This window comes from Macaca nemestrina, chromosome 7 (assembly GCF_043159975.1).
Source record: "Macaca nemestrina isolate mMacNem1 chromosome 7, mMacNem.hap1, whole genome shotgun sequence".
In the NCBI taxonomy this organism is placed as follows: Eukaryota; Metazoa; Chordata; class Mammalia; order Primates; family Cercopithecidae; genus Macaca; species Macaca nemestrina.
The window spans coordinates 128,237,058-128,250,699 of record NC_092131.1 but is presented as its reverse complement, the minus strand read 5'-3'; the positions used below and the strand labels follow the sequence as shown (position 1 = coordinate 128,250,699).

Sequence of the window (13,642 nt, the reverse complement as noted above, 5' to 3'; positions counted from 1 at the left end):
TGGGGTTTTGTTGTGGTGGGTGTGAGGTGAAGTGGGGACACTGTCTTCTGAAAGGCCGCTCTGAGGAAGGGAAACGCGTGTGTCCAGGCAGCCTCAACTACCAGCCTAGTCCCAGTGTGTAGGTTACAGGGAGTCAGCCAGTTTAGGAAACTTCTCAGACTCAGAGCTGCAGAAGTTGACATGGGCTGCCCGAGGGAAGGTGTGGGCCCGAATGCTGTGCAAGCGCGACTTCAACTTCCACTAATAAGAGTCACGACCGCCCTACAATGTAGAAGTGATGGCCGGGCGCGGTGGCTCAAGCCTGTAATCCCAGCACTTTGGGAGGCCGAGAGGGGCGGATCACGAGGTCAGGAGATCGAGACCATCCTGGTGAACATGGTGAAACCCCGTCTCTACTAAAAAAATACAAAAAACTAGCCGGGCGAGGTGGCTGGCGCCTGTAGTCCCAGCTACTCAGGAGGCTGAGGCAGGAGAATGGCGTAAACCCGGGAGGCGGAGCTTGTAGTGAGCTGAGATCGCGCCACTCACTCCAGCCTGGGCGACAGAGCGAGACTCCCGTCTCAAAAAAAAAAAAAAAAAAAGAAGTGACCATCTCGGTGCCCAAGGTCAAGAGAGACCCCCTAGGCCCGGAAATGCCCTAGGTTGGAATCTACGGAGCCTGCCAATTGGCTTCCACTGAACGGGAGGGTGGGCCTTGGGGCGTTCTGCTTACTGATTGGTTGGATACCAGATTGGCAGGTCCCCGCCGGCTGTGCGTGTGGTGAGGGCGGACATGGCGGAGGCAGGAAAAGTACCCTTGAGCCTCGGGCTTACCGGAGGAGAAGCGACAGAGTGGCCTCTGCAGCGGTACGCCCGCTGCATACCCTCAAACACCAGAGACCCACCTGGGCCACGCCAGGAAGCTGGGACAGCCCCTTGCCCCACATGGAAGGTGAGGCCCAAAGGCGGGAATATTCCTGAGGCGCCCACAGCCCTGAGGAGGGGAGGCTCTACATATATACGGGGCCAGTGCCCTGAAGCGATGCCGAAGGGACACCAAGCGACTACCAGGCATGTTGGGGAATGGCCAGGCCGACAACTAAGATAGAAAATACATACATAGCAGTAGGAGACATGGTTGGAACCTTTACAGTCTCAAAATAATTATGCAAGGGAGTAGTAAACATTCATATATTCATGTGTATTTATTGAGCGTCAAGTATGTGCTAGACTCTATTCGGGGTGCTAGGGATGGAGCAGTGAGCAAGATATAAACGCTCCCCACCCTTATTGATGTTTTTAGTTTAGTGGAGAATACACTATTTATCCAAATAACTAATTACAGAAGGGACAACTGAGTCATCCCGTAACCAAGCACTCACACAGGTCTAGATTTGAATCCTCGCGTTGCCAGTGAATTTCTGTGACCTTGCTTTAGTTACTTAACCTCTCTATGCCTTATTCACTTTGTCTTAAAATGGAGATAATAATATAATAGTACAGGCCCTCAGAAATACTGGTGTTCGGTTCCAGATCATCACAATAAAGCAAGTTACGAACTTTCTGGCTTCTCAGTGCATATAAAACCTATGTTTGCACTATACTGTAGTCTATTAACTTGTCTAAAAGAATTATGTCTAAAAGGAAAATGTATATACCTTGATTCGAGAATACTTTATTGCTAAAAAATGTTAACACTCACCTGAGCCTTCAGCAGGTCAGTCTTTTTGCCGCTGGAGGGTCTCGCTTCATGCTGGTGGCTGCTGACTGATCAGAGTGGTGGTTTCCCAAGGTTGGGGTTGCTGTGGCAATTTCTTAAAATAAGACAACAATTCAGTTCGTCACATGGATTGCCTCTTCTTTCAGGAAAGATTGCTCTGTAGCATGCAATGCTGTTTAATGGCATTTTTACCCACAGTAGAACTTCTTTCAAAATTGGAGTTAATCCTCTCAAATTTTGCTGCTGCTTTATCAACTAAGTTTATGTGATATTCTAAATACTTCGCTGTCATTTCAGCAATGTTCACACCATTTTCACCATGAGTAGATTCCATCTTAGGAAACCACTTTCTTTGCTCATCCATAAAAAGCAACTCCTCATCTCTTCAAGTTTTATCATAAGATTATAGCAATTCAGTCCCATCTTCAGGCTTCACTTCCAATTCTAGTTCTCTTGCTCTTTCTACACATCTGCAGTTCCTGCCTCCCCTGAAATCTTGAACCTCTCAAAAGTCATGCGTGAGGGCTGGAATCAACTTCTTCCAAATTCCTGTTAATGTTGATATGTTGACCTCCTCCCATGAATCACAAATGTTCTTAATGGTATCTAGAATGGTGAATCCTTTTCAGATGTTTTCAATTAACTGCCCAGATCCATCAGAGGAATCACTAGCTATAGAAGCTATAGCCTTATAAAATGTATTTCTTAAATAATAAGACTTAAAAACTGACAATTACTCCTTGATCATGGGTTGCAGAATGAATGTTGTGTTAGCAGGCATGAAAACAACATTCATCTCTTTGTACATCTCTATCCAAGCTCTTGGGTGACCAGGTGCCTTGTTAATGAACAGTAATATTTTGACAGGAATCTTTTTTTCTGAGCAGTTGGTCTCAACAGTGGGCTTAAAATATTCAGTAAACCATGCTATAAACAATTGTGCTATCATCCAGACTTTGTTGTTCTATTTATAGAGCATAGGCAGAGTAGATTTAGCACAGTTCCTAAGGGCCCTAGGACTTTCAGAATGGTAAATGAGCATTGGCTTCAATTTAGAGTCTCCAGTGGGATTAGCCCCTAATGCAAGAGTCAGCCTGCCCTTTGAAACTTTGAAGCCAGGCATTGACTTCTCCTCTTTAGCTATGAACGTCCTAGATGGCCTCTTCTTCTAAGAGAAGGCTGTTTTGAATATGTTAAAAAATCAGATCAGGCTTTGGCTTAAGGGAATGTTGTGACTGGTTTGATCTTCTATGCAGACCATTACAACTTTTTCCATTTCAGAAATAAGGCTGTTCCACTTACGATTCCTGTGTTCACTGGAATAGCATTTTTAATTTCCTTTAAGAACTTTTCCTTTGCATTTACAACCTGGCTAACTGGCATAAGAGGTCTAGCTTTTGACTTATCTTGGCTTTCAACATACCTTCCTTGCTAAGCTTAATCATTTCTAGCTTTTGATTTTTTTTTTTTTTTTTTTTTTGAGACGGAGTCTCGCTCTGTCGCCCAGGCTGGAGTGCAGTGGCGCGATCTCGGCTCACTGCAAGCTCCGCCTCCCGGGTTCACGCCATTCTCCTGCCTCAGCCTCCCGAGTAGCTGGGACTACAGGCGCCCACAACCACGCCCGGCTAATTTTTTGTATTTTTAGTAGAGACGGGGTTTCACCGTGGTCTCGATCTCCTGACCTTGTGATCCGCCCGCCTCGGCCTCCCAAAGTGCTGGGATTACAGGCGTGAGCCACCGCGCCCGGCCCTAGCTTTTGATTTTAAATGAGTGATGTGTGATTTTTCCTTTCACCTTAACACTTTGAGGCCATTGTAGGGTTATTAATTGACTGGATTTCAATATTGTTACATCTCAGAATAGTGAGGACCAGGGAGAGGGAGAGAGACAGAGCAAAGGCTGGTGGATGGAGCAGTTGGAATATACATATCATTTATTGATTAAGTTCACTATCTTCTATGGGCATGGTTTGTGGCACTCCAGAACAACTGCAATAGTAACATCAGTACAATAGTAACAATGGTGATCACAGATCACCATCAGATATAATAATAATGAAAAAGCTTGAAATATTGTGAAAATTACCAAAATATGATACAGAGACATGAAGTGAACACATGCTGTTAGAAAAATGGCACTGAGAGACTTGATTGATGTGGGGTTGCCACAAACCTTCAATTTGTAAAAAATGTAATATCTGTGAAGTGCAATAAAGCAAAGTACAGTAAAGGGAAGTGTGCCTGTACCTACTTCATAGGATTATTTTGAGCATTGAATAAGCTAATACGTATCAATCACCTAAAATAGTGCCTAGTATGTGTTAAGTTACATAGGGGTTTGCTATTATTATTATTTTGTTCTAGTGGTATGTTTTAACACCATGGGTTGCCAGTCATTCAGTTCCCTTTTGTCTGGTTTGACTACTGGATGCGGAATCTGGGATTTTGGATTATACACATACATGTATGTCACATGTGTGCACACATGCATACATGTTTGTGTATTTTGGGCAGCAGTAGGTAGGAGAAGAATTAAAGAGAATAAAGGTCCCAGGTAGCTGGACGTGATGGCTCAGGCCTGTAATCCAGGCACTTTGGGAGGCTGAGGCGGGTGGATCACCTGAGGTCAGGAGTTTGAGACCAGCCTGGCCAACATGGCAAAACCCCGCCTCTACTAAAAATGCAAAAATTACCCGGGTGTAGTGGTTGGTGCTTGCCTGTAGTCCCAGCTACTCAGGAGGCTGAGGCAGGAGAATCACTTGAACCTGGGAGGTGGAGGTTGCAGTGAGCTGAGATCGTGGCACTGCACTGCAACCTGAGTGACAGAGCAAGACTGTCTCAAAAATAAATAAATAAATAAAATAAAATAAAAATCCCACAACCTGTACAGAGGCCACAACATACCTGAAAAACCTCTGCATGTGTAATGTATAGTGAGAAGGCTAAATCTGGTGCTTAGAGAATAAGGGAAATGGTAGCTTGAGATAAGCCTGTCTGAAGAGGTAGGCAGGTGCCTTGTGAACATTATTATAAATCCAGTGGGAAGCCACCGAAGAGTTTTGGGCAGAGGCATTTTCGTCTTTGAAAGATCACTCTGGTTGTGGTGTGAAGATGGAATTGGAGGGGAATATGAGTGGATTCAGAAAGATCATATAGAATGCTATTGCAGTGTTATAGGCAAGAGATGATGATGGCTTAGACTAAGGGCATGGCAGTAGAGATAGGAATATTAGGAATATATTTTGGAGACCAAAATGAAAAGGCTTGGTGCTTGATTGTATATGAGCGGCAAGAGTAAAGGACTTCTGGGTTTCTAGCAGAAGCAACTGAGTAGATGGTTGGAGAATGGGAAACACTGGAGGAGGAACAGTGAGGGAAGAATAATCCAAGATTTCAGTTTTGGATGTATTGAATTTGATAAGATTGTGAAGCATCCAAGTGGAGATATTGGATAGATAGTTGGGTATATTGGCCTAGACTCAGAAGGAAGATCTGGGCTGGAAATGTAAAGGTGCAAGTCATCAGCATAAAAGTGATATTTATAGTCATGGGATTAGGTGAGATTCGCGACCAAGCTTAAAGGTAATCCAACATTTGTAAGTTGGGTAGAGGGGACAGAGCCCCAGAGAAGATTGACAAGAGGCCTGGCACAGTGGCTCATCCCTGTAATCCCAGCGCTTTGGGAGGCCAAGATGGGTGGATCACTTGAGGTCAGGAGGTCAGATCAGCCTGGCCAACATGGTGAAACCCGAGGTTACTTGGGAGGCTGAGGCAGGAGAATCCCTTGAACCCAGGAGACAGAGGTTGCAGTGAGCCAGGATTGTGCCACTGCACTCCAGCCTGGGCAACAGAGTGAGACTCCATCTCAAAATAAATAAATAAATAAATAAATAAATAGGAAAAAACAATAACAAGATGGCTGAATAGGAGGAACAGCTCCAATCTGCAGCTCCCAGAAAGATCAACTCAGAAGGCGGGTGATTTCTGCATTTCCAACTGAGGTACCTGGTTTATCTCATTGGGACTGGTTGGACAGAGGATGCAGCCCATGGAGGGCGAGCCAAATCAGGGTGGGGCATCGCCTTACCTGGGAAGCACACAGGTTCGGGGTATCTCCCTCCCCCAACCAAGGGAAGCCGTGAGAGACTGTACTGGGAGGAATGGTGCACTCTGGCCCAGATACTGCACTTTTCCCACGGTCTTCGCAACCAACAGACGAGAAGATTCCCTCTGGCGCCTACCCCAGCAAGGGCCCTGGGTTTCAAGCACAAAACTGGGTGGCTATTTGGGCAGACACCGAGTTAGCTGCAGGAGTGGTTTTTTTTGTTGTTGTTGTTGTTTTTCATACGCTAGTAGCACCTGGAAAGCCAGTGAGACAGAACTGTTCACTCCCTTGGAAAGGGGCCTTAAGCCAGGGAGCCAAGGGGTATGGCTCAGCGGGTCCCACCCCCATGGAGCCAGCAAGCTAAGATCCACTGGCTTGAAATTCTCACTGCTAGCACAGCAGTCTGAGGTTGACCTGGGATGCTCCATCTTGGTAGAGGGAGGGGTGTCTGCCATTGCTGAAGCTTGAGTAGGCGGTTTTACCCTCACAGTGTAAACAAAGCCACCAGGAAGTTTGAACTGGGTGGAGCCCACGACAGCTCAGCAAGGCTGCTGCAGCCAGACTGTCTCTCTAGATTCCTCCTCTCTGGGCAGGACATCTCTGAAAAAAAGGCAGCAGCCCAGTCAAGGACTTATAAATAAAACCCCCATCTCCCTGGGACAGAGCACCTGGGGGAAGGAAGGGGTGGCTGTGGGCGCAGCTTCAGCAGACTTAAACATCCCTGCCTGACAGCTCTGAAGAGAGCAGTAGATCTCCTAGCACAGTGTTTGAGCTCTGATAAGGGACAGACTGCCTCCTAAAGTGGGTCCCTGACCCTTGTGTCTCCTACTGGGAGACACCTCCCAGTAGGGGCCGTCAGATACCTCATACAGGAGAGCTCTGGCTGCCATCTGGTGGGTGCCCCTCTGGGATGAAGCTTACAGAGGAAGGAACAGGCAGCAGCCTGTTCTGCAGCCTCCGCTGGTGATACCCAGGCAAACAGGGTCTGGAGTGGACCTCCAGCAGACCTGCAGCAGAGGGGCCTGACTGTTAGAAGGAAAACTAACAAACAGAAAGGAATAGTATCAACATCAACAAAAAGAATGTCCCCTCAGAGACCTCACTCGAAGGTCACCAACATCAAAGACTGAGGGTAGATAAATCTACAAAGATGTGGAGAAACCAGCTTAAAAAGGCTGAAAATTCCAAAAACCAGAACACCTCTTCACCTCCAAAAGATCACAACTCCTCGCCAGCAAGGGAACAAAACTGGATGGACGATAAGTTTGACAAACTGACAGAAGCAAGCTTCAGAAGGTGGGTAATAACAAACTCCTCCGAGCTAAAGGAGCATGTTCTAACCCAATGCAAGGAAGCTAAGAACCTTGAAAAAAGGTTAGTTGAATTGCTAACTAGAATAACCTGTTTAGAGAAGAACACAAATGACCCAATGGAGCTGAAAAACACAGCACGAGAACTTCATGAAGTATACACAAGTATCAATAGCTGAATCAATCAAGCATAAAAAAGGATATCAGAGATTGAAGATCAACTCAAAGAAATAAAGCGAGAAGACAAGGTTAGAGAAAAAAGAGTGAAAAGAAATGAACAAAGCCTCCAAGAAATACGGGACTATGTGAAAAGACCAAATCTATGTTTGATTGGTGTACCTGAAAGTGATGGGGAGAATGGAACCAAGTTGGAAAACACTCTTCAGGATATTATCCAGGAGAACTTCCCCAACCTAGCAAGGCAGGCCAACATTCAAATTCAGGAAATACAGAGAACACCAGAAAGATACTGCTCGAGAAGAGCAACCCTAAGACATATAATCGTCAGATACACCAACGTTGAAATGAAGGAAAAAATGTTAAGGGCAGCCAGAGAGAATGGTTGGGTTACCCACAAAGTGAAGCCCATCAGACTAACAGCGGATCTCTTGGCAGAAACCCTACAAGCCAGAAGAAAGTGAGGGCCAGTATTCAATATTCTTAAAGAAAAGAATTTTCAATCCAGAATTTCATATCCAGCCAAACTAAGCTTCATAAGCAAAGGAGAAATAAAATCCTTTACAGACAAGCAAATGCTGAGAGATCTTGTCACCACCAGGCCTGCCTTACAAGAGCTCCTGAAGGAAGCACTAAACATGAACCAGGACCAGCCACTGCAAAACCATACCGAATTATAAAGACCACTGATGCTATGAAGAAACTGCATCAACTAATGGGCAAAATAACCGGCTAACATCATAATGACAGGATCAAATTCACACATAACAATATTAACCTTAAATGTAAACAGGCTAAATGCCCCAATTAAAAGGCACAGACTGGCAAATTGGATAAAGAGTCAAGACCCATCAGTGTGCCATATTCAGGAGACCCATCTCATGTGCAAAGACACACATAGGCTCAAAATAAAGGGATGGAGGAATATTCACCAAGCAAATCGAAAGAAAAAAGAAAAGCAGGGGTTGCAATCCTAGTCTCTGATAAAACAGACTTTAAACCAGCAAAGATAAAAAGAGACAAGGGCATTACATAATGGTAAAGGGATCAATGCAACAAGAAGAGCTAACTGTCCTAAATATATATGCGCCCAATACAGGAGCACCCAGATTCATAAAGCAAATTCTTAGAGACCTACAAAGAGACTTAGACTCCCACACAATAATAGTAGAAGACTTTAACACCCCACTGTCAATATTAGATCAATGAGACAGAAAATTATCAAGGATATCCAGGACTTGACCTCAGCTCTGGACCAAGCGGACCTAATAGATATCTACAGAACTCTCCACCCCAAATCAACAGAATATACATTCTTCTCAGTACCACATCACACTTACTCTAAAATTGACCACATAATTGGAAGTAAAACACTCCTTAGCAAATGCAAAAGAATGGAAATCATAACAAACAGTCTCTCAGACCACAGTGCAATAAAATTAGAACTCAGGACTAAGAAACTCACTCAGAACTGCTCAACTACATGGAAATTGAACAACCTGCTCTTGAATGACTACTGGGTGAATAACAAAATGAAGGCAGAAATAAAGATATTCTTTGAAACTAATGAGAACAAAGACACAACATACCAGAATCTCTGGGACACATTTAAAGCAGTGTGTAGAGGGAAATTTATAGCACTAAATGCCCACAAGAGAAAGCAGGAAAGCTCTAAAGTCAGCACCCTAACGTCACAATTAAAAGAACTAGAGAAGCAAGAGCAAACAAATGCAAAAGCTAGCAGAAGACAAGAAGTAACTAAGATCAGAGCAGAACTGAAGAAGACAGAGACACGAAAAACCCTTCAGAAAATCAGTGAATCTGGGAGCTGGTTTTTTGACAAGATCAACAAAATAGATAGACTGCTAGCCAGACTAATAAAAAAGAAAAAAGAGAAGAATTAAATAGATACAATAAAAAATGATAAAGGGGCTACTGTCACTGATCCCATGGAAATGCAAACTACCATCAGAGAATACTATAAACACCTCTATGAAATAAACTATAAAATCTAGGAGAAATGGATAAATTCCTGGACACATACACCCTCCCAAGACTAAACCAGGAAGAAGTCAAATCCCTGAATAGACCAATAATAAGTTCTGAAATTGAGGCAGTAATTAATAGCCTACCAACCAAAAAAAGTCCAGGAGCAGACGGATTCACAGCTGAATTCTACCAGAGGTACAAAGAGGAGCTGGTACCATTCCTTGTGAAACGATTCCAAACAATAGAAAAAGAGGGAATCCTCCCTAACTCATTTTACAAAGCCAGCATCATCCTGATATCAAAACCTGGCAGAGACACGACAAAAAAAGAAAATTTCAGGCCAATATCCCTGATGAACATTGATGTGAAAATCCATAATAAAATGCTGGCAAACCAAATTCAGCAGCACATCGAAAAGCTTATCCACCACGATCAAGTCAGCTTTATCCCTAGCATGCAAGACTGGTTCAACGTATACAAATCAATAAACATAATCCATCCTGTAAATAGAACCAATGACAAAAACCACTTGGTTATCTCAATAGATGCCGAAAAGGCCTTTGACAAAATTCAACAGCCCTTCATGCTAAAAACTCTCAATAAATTCGGTATTGAAAGAATGTATCTCAAAATAGTAAGAGCTATTTATGACAAACCCACAGCCAATATCATACTGAATGGGCAAAAACTGGAAGCGTTCCCTTTGAAAACTGGCACAAGACAAGGATGCCCTCTCTCACCACCCCTATTCAACATAGTATTGGAAGTTCTGGCCAGGGCAATCAGGCAAGAGAAATAAATAAAGGGTATTCAAATAGGAAAAGAGGAAGTCAATTGCCTCTGTTTGCAGATAACATGATTGTATATTTAGAAAACCCCATCGTCTCAGCCCAAAATCTCCTTAAGCTGATAAGCAACTTCAGCAAAGTCTCAGGATACAAAATCAACGTGCAAAAATCACAAGCATTCTTATACACCAATAACAGACAAACAGAGAGCCAAATCATGAGTGAACTGCCATTCACAATTGCTACAAAGAGAATGAAATACCTAGGAATACAACTTACAAGGGATGTGAAGGACGTCTTCAAGGATAACTACAAACCACTGCTCAAGGAAATAAGAGAGGACAAAAACAAATGGGAAAACATTCCATGTTCATGGATAGGCAGAATCAATATCATGAAAATGGCCATTCTGCCCAAAGTAATTTACAAATTCAATGCTATCCCCATCAAGCTACCATTGACTTTCTTCACAGAATTGGAAAAATACTACTTTAAATTTCATATGGAACCAAAAAAGAGCCCACATAGACAAGACAATCCTAAGCCAAAAGAACAAAGCTGGAGGCATCATGCTACCTGACTTCAAACTATACTACAAGGCTACAGTAACCAAAACAGCATGGTACTGGTACCAAAACAGATATATAGACCAGTGGAACAGAACAGAGGCCTCAGAAATAACACCACACATCTATAACCATGTGATCTTTGACAAACCTGACAAAAACAAGCAATGGGAAAAGGATTCCCTATTTAATAAATGGTGTTGGGAAAACTGGCTAGCCATATGCAGAAAGCTGAAACTGGATCCCTTCCTTACATCTTATACAAAAATCAACTCAAGATGGATTAAAGACTTAAATGTAAGACCGAAAACCATGAAAACCCTAGAAGAAAACCTAGGCAATACCATTCAGGACATAGGCATGGGCAAAGACTTCATGACTAAAACACCAAAAGCAATGGCAACAAAAGCCAAAATTGACAAATGGGATCTCATTAAACTAAAGAGCTTCTGCACAGCAAAAGAAACTATCATCAGAGTGAACAGGCAACCTACAATATGGGGGAAAATTTTTGTAATCTATCCATCTGACAAAGGGCTAATATTCAGAATCTACAAAGAACTGAAACAAATTTAGAAGAAAAAGTCAACCCCATCAAAAAGTGGATGAAGGATATGTACAGACACTTCTCAAAATAAGACATTTATGCAGCCAACAAATATATAAAAAAAGCTCATCATCACTGGTCATTAGAGAAATGCAAATCAAAACCACAATGAGATACCATCTCATGCCAGTTAGAATGGTGATCATTAAAAAGTCAGGAAACAACAGGTGCTGGAGAGGATATGGAGAAATAGGAATGCTTTTACACTGTTGGTAGGAGTATAAATTAGTTCAACCATTGTGGAAGACAGTGTGGCAATTCCTCAAGGATCTAGAACTAGAAATACCATTTGACCCAGCAATCCCATTACTGGGCATATACCCAATGGATTATAAATCATTCTACTATAAAGACACATGTGTATGTATGTTTATTGCAGCACTGTTCACAATAGCAAAGACTTGGAACCAACCCAAATGCCCATCAATGATAGACTGGATAAAGAAAATGTGGCACATATATACCATGGAATACTATGCAGCCATAAAAAAGAATGAGTTCATGTCCTATGCAGGGACATGGATGAAGCTGGAAACCATCATTCTCAGCAAACTAACACAAGAACAGAAAACCAAACACCGCATGTTCTCACTTATAAGTGGGAGTTGAAGAACGAGAACACATGGACACAGGCGGTGGGGCATCACACACTGGGGCCTGTAGGAGGGTTGGGGAGCTGGGGGAAGGATAGCATTAGGAGGAATACCTAATGTAGATGACAGGTTGATGGGTGCAGCAAACCACCATGGCACGTGTATACCTATGTAACAAACCTGCACATTCTGCACATGTACCCCAGAACTTAAACTATAATTTGAAAAAAGAAAACACAAAAATAAATAAAGTAAATAAATAAATAAAAAATTGACAAGGGACAGAGAGCTGAGAAGCACCCAAGAGAATGAAGGTTTATCAGTGCTAAAGAGAGTTATTTCCAGGGGAAAGAGTGATTGATTCACTTTGTTGAATGATGGTGCAAAATGAAGAAACATGATGACTAAGGGATATCCAGTTCAGCAGCATGAACGTGCTTATTGGTCTTTACCAAGAGAAATTTAAGTGGAGTGAAGGGAATGGAAGCCAGATAGGAGTAAGGTAAAGAATGACTGATAGGTGAGGAAGTGGAGCCAATGTGCACAGACAGTTCTTCTGAGATGCTTGGCTGTGAATGTGATTAGAGAAAGGGCACAATGAATTATTCACCACATTCTAGAATATTAGAGCCAGGGGCACTCCTTCAAGATTGAAATCAGTATATCTAGGACCATAAAAAGTCATTAAATTCCTAGTTGTACTGTTATGAAACCCTGTATCCTGAAAAGTGATATAGGCTGAAATACAAAATGAGGTGAAGAAAGAGTTAAATATAAGGATGACTGACCTATAATTGGATCTTATAAAAAGCTGGGAATGTTTGATGACATATTTAATTTTTGAGACTGCTCCACAGATTCCTTGATACCTTCTCATAACACTCTTTAAACCCTTTCTCCTGAGGCATCTGTGTTGGGTGCAGCTGAATAATTCTTAAGTTCTTATCCTGCAACCCAGAGGCCAGGACATTTGACCATTCTAAGGAGTTGATTGTTATTCCAATTTTTTTACTTCTCTTTGCAAAGCTCTTCATAATTGCTTATAAGGAACAGTGCTTTTAACAGTTTTCAAATGTTTGGCATAAAGCCACAGCTACAGTGACAAGAGATGAGGTTGGCTTTTGCAGTGCTTTTGAAAACTGAACATTTGTACCTTCCTTTGAATCTGTGCGGAACCATCCTACCCGCTGTGATCAGTTTCAGCCTAGGTCTGTCATTTTTTTTTTTTTTTTTGGAAAAAACGAAAGAGAAAACAAGATTTGTTCTATTTTATGGGCACTGGGACTATTGTGCAATAATAATAATAAAAGATGAGCCATCTAAAGAACTGTACTCTCTAAGTCTCATGTGAATTTTTTATTTTAAAAATATGTGGTACCTGCAGTAAAAAAAGAGGTTAGCATAAAAATACATTATTGTGGAGGATAGAGCCATTCTAGTTGTTTTTTCTTTAGGGAACTTTTGAATTCAATCTTGGTTGAACTTATTTTGAGTTCTTTGATTTTTTCTGATTATGGGAGAATCCGTTCTCCTGGTACTGTTCTCTATAGTTGTTTAATTACAGAGAAAACGTTCATCACAATGGCTCTATATGCTGAGACAAAAATGTCAACTCAAGAGAAAAAATGAATAGTACAACAAGACTACTAAGACTCCAAGTCCTAGTTGAGAGGGAAGATCAATTCTGAGACAGAAAGAATATTATATATAAAATATCTAATATATTTATAGAGAAATATAGTTCATTATGTATACTGATTTGATTTACTTCTTTGAATTGAATTAATCTTGTTAAAAGACACTATGTAG

At 42.1% G+C, this 13,642-nt stretch overlaps 1 protein-coding gene across 3 annotated transcripts in view; it reads left to right on the top strand.

Annotated features, from left to right (window-relative positions):
• Positions 1-747: 747 nt before the first annotated feature.
• Positions 748-13,642, top strand: part of LOC105463779 (REC114 meiotic recombination protein) — a 126,452-nt gene continuing 113,557 nt past the window's right edge. For all 3 annotated transcript variants that reach the window (XM_011711072.3, XM_071101070.1, XM_011711071.3), the window contains exon 1: positions 748-931. In XM_011711072.3, the coding sequence (XP_011709374.1) occupies positions 773-931 (159 nt within the window). In that variant the 5' untranslated portion in view covers positions 748-772. The remainder of the gene's footprint in view (positions 932-13,642) is intronic.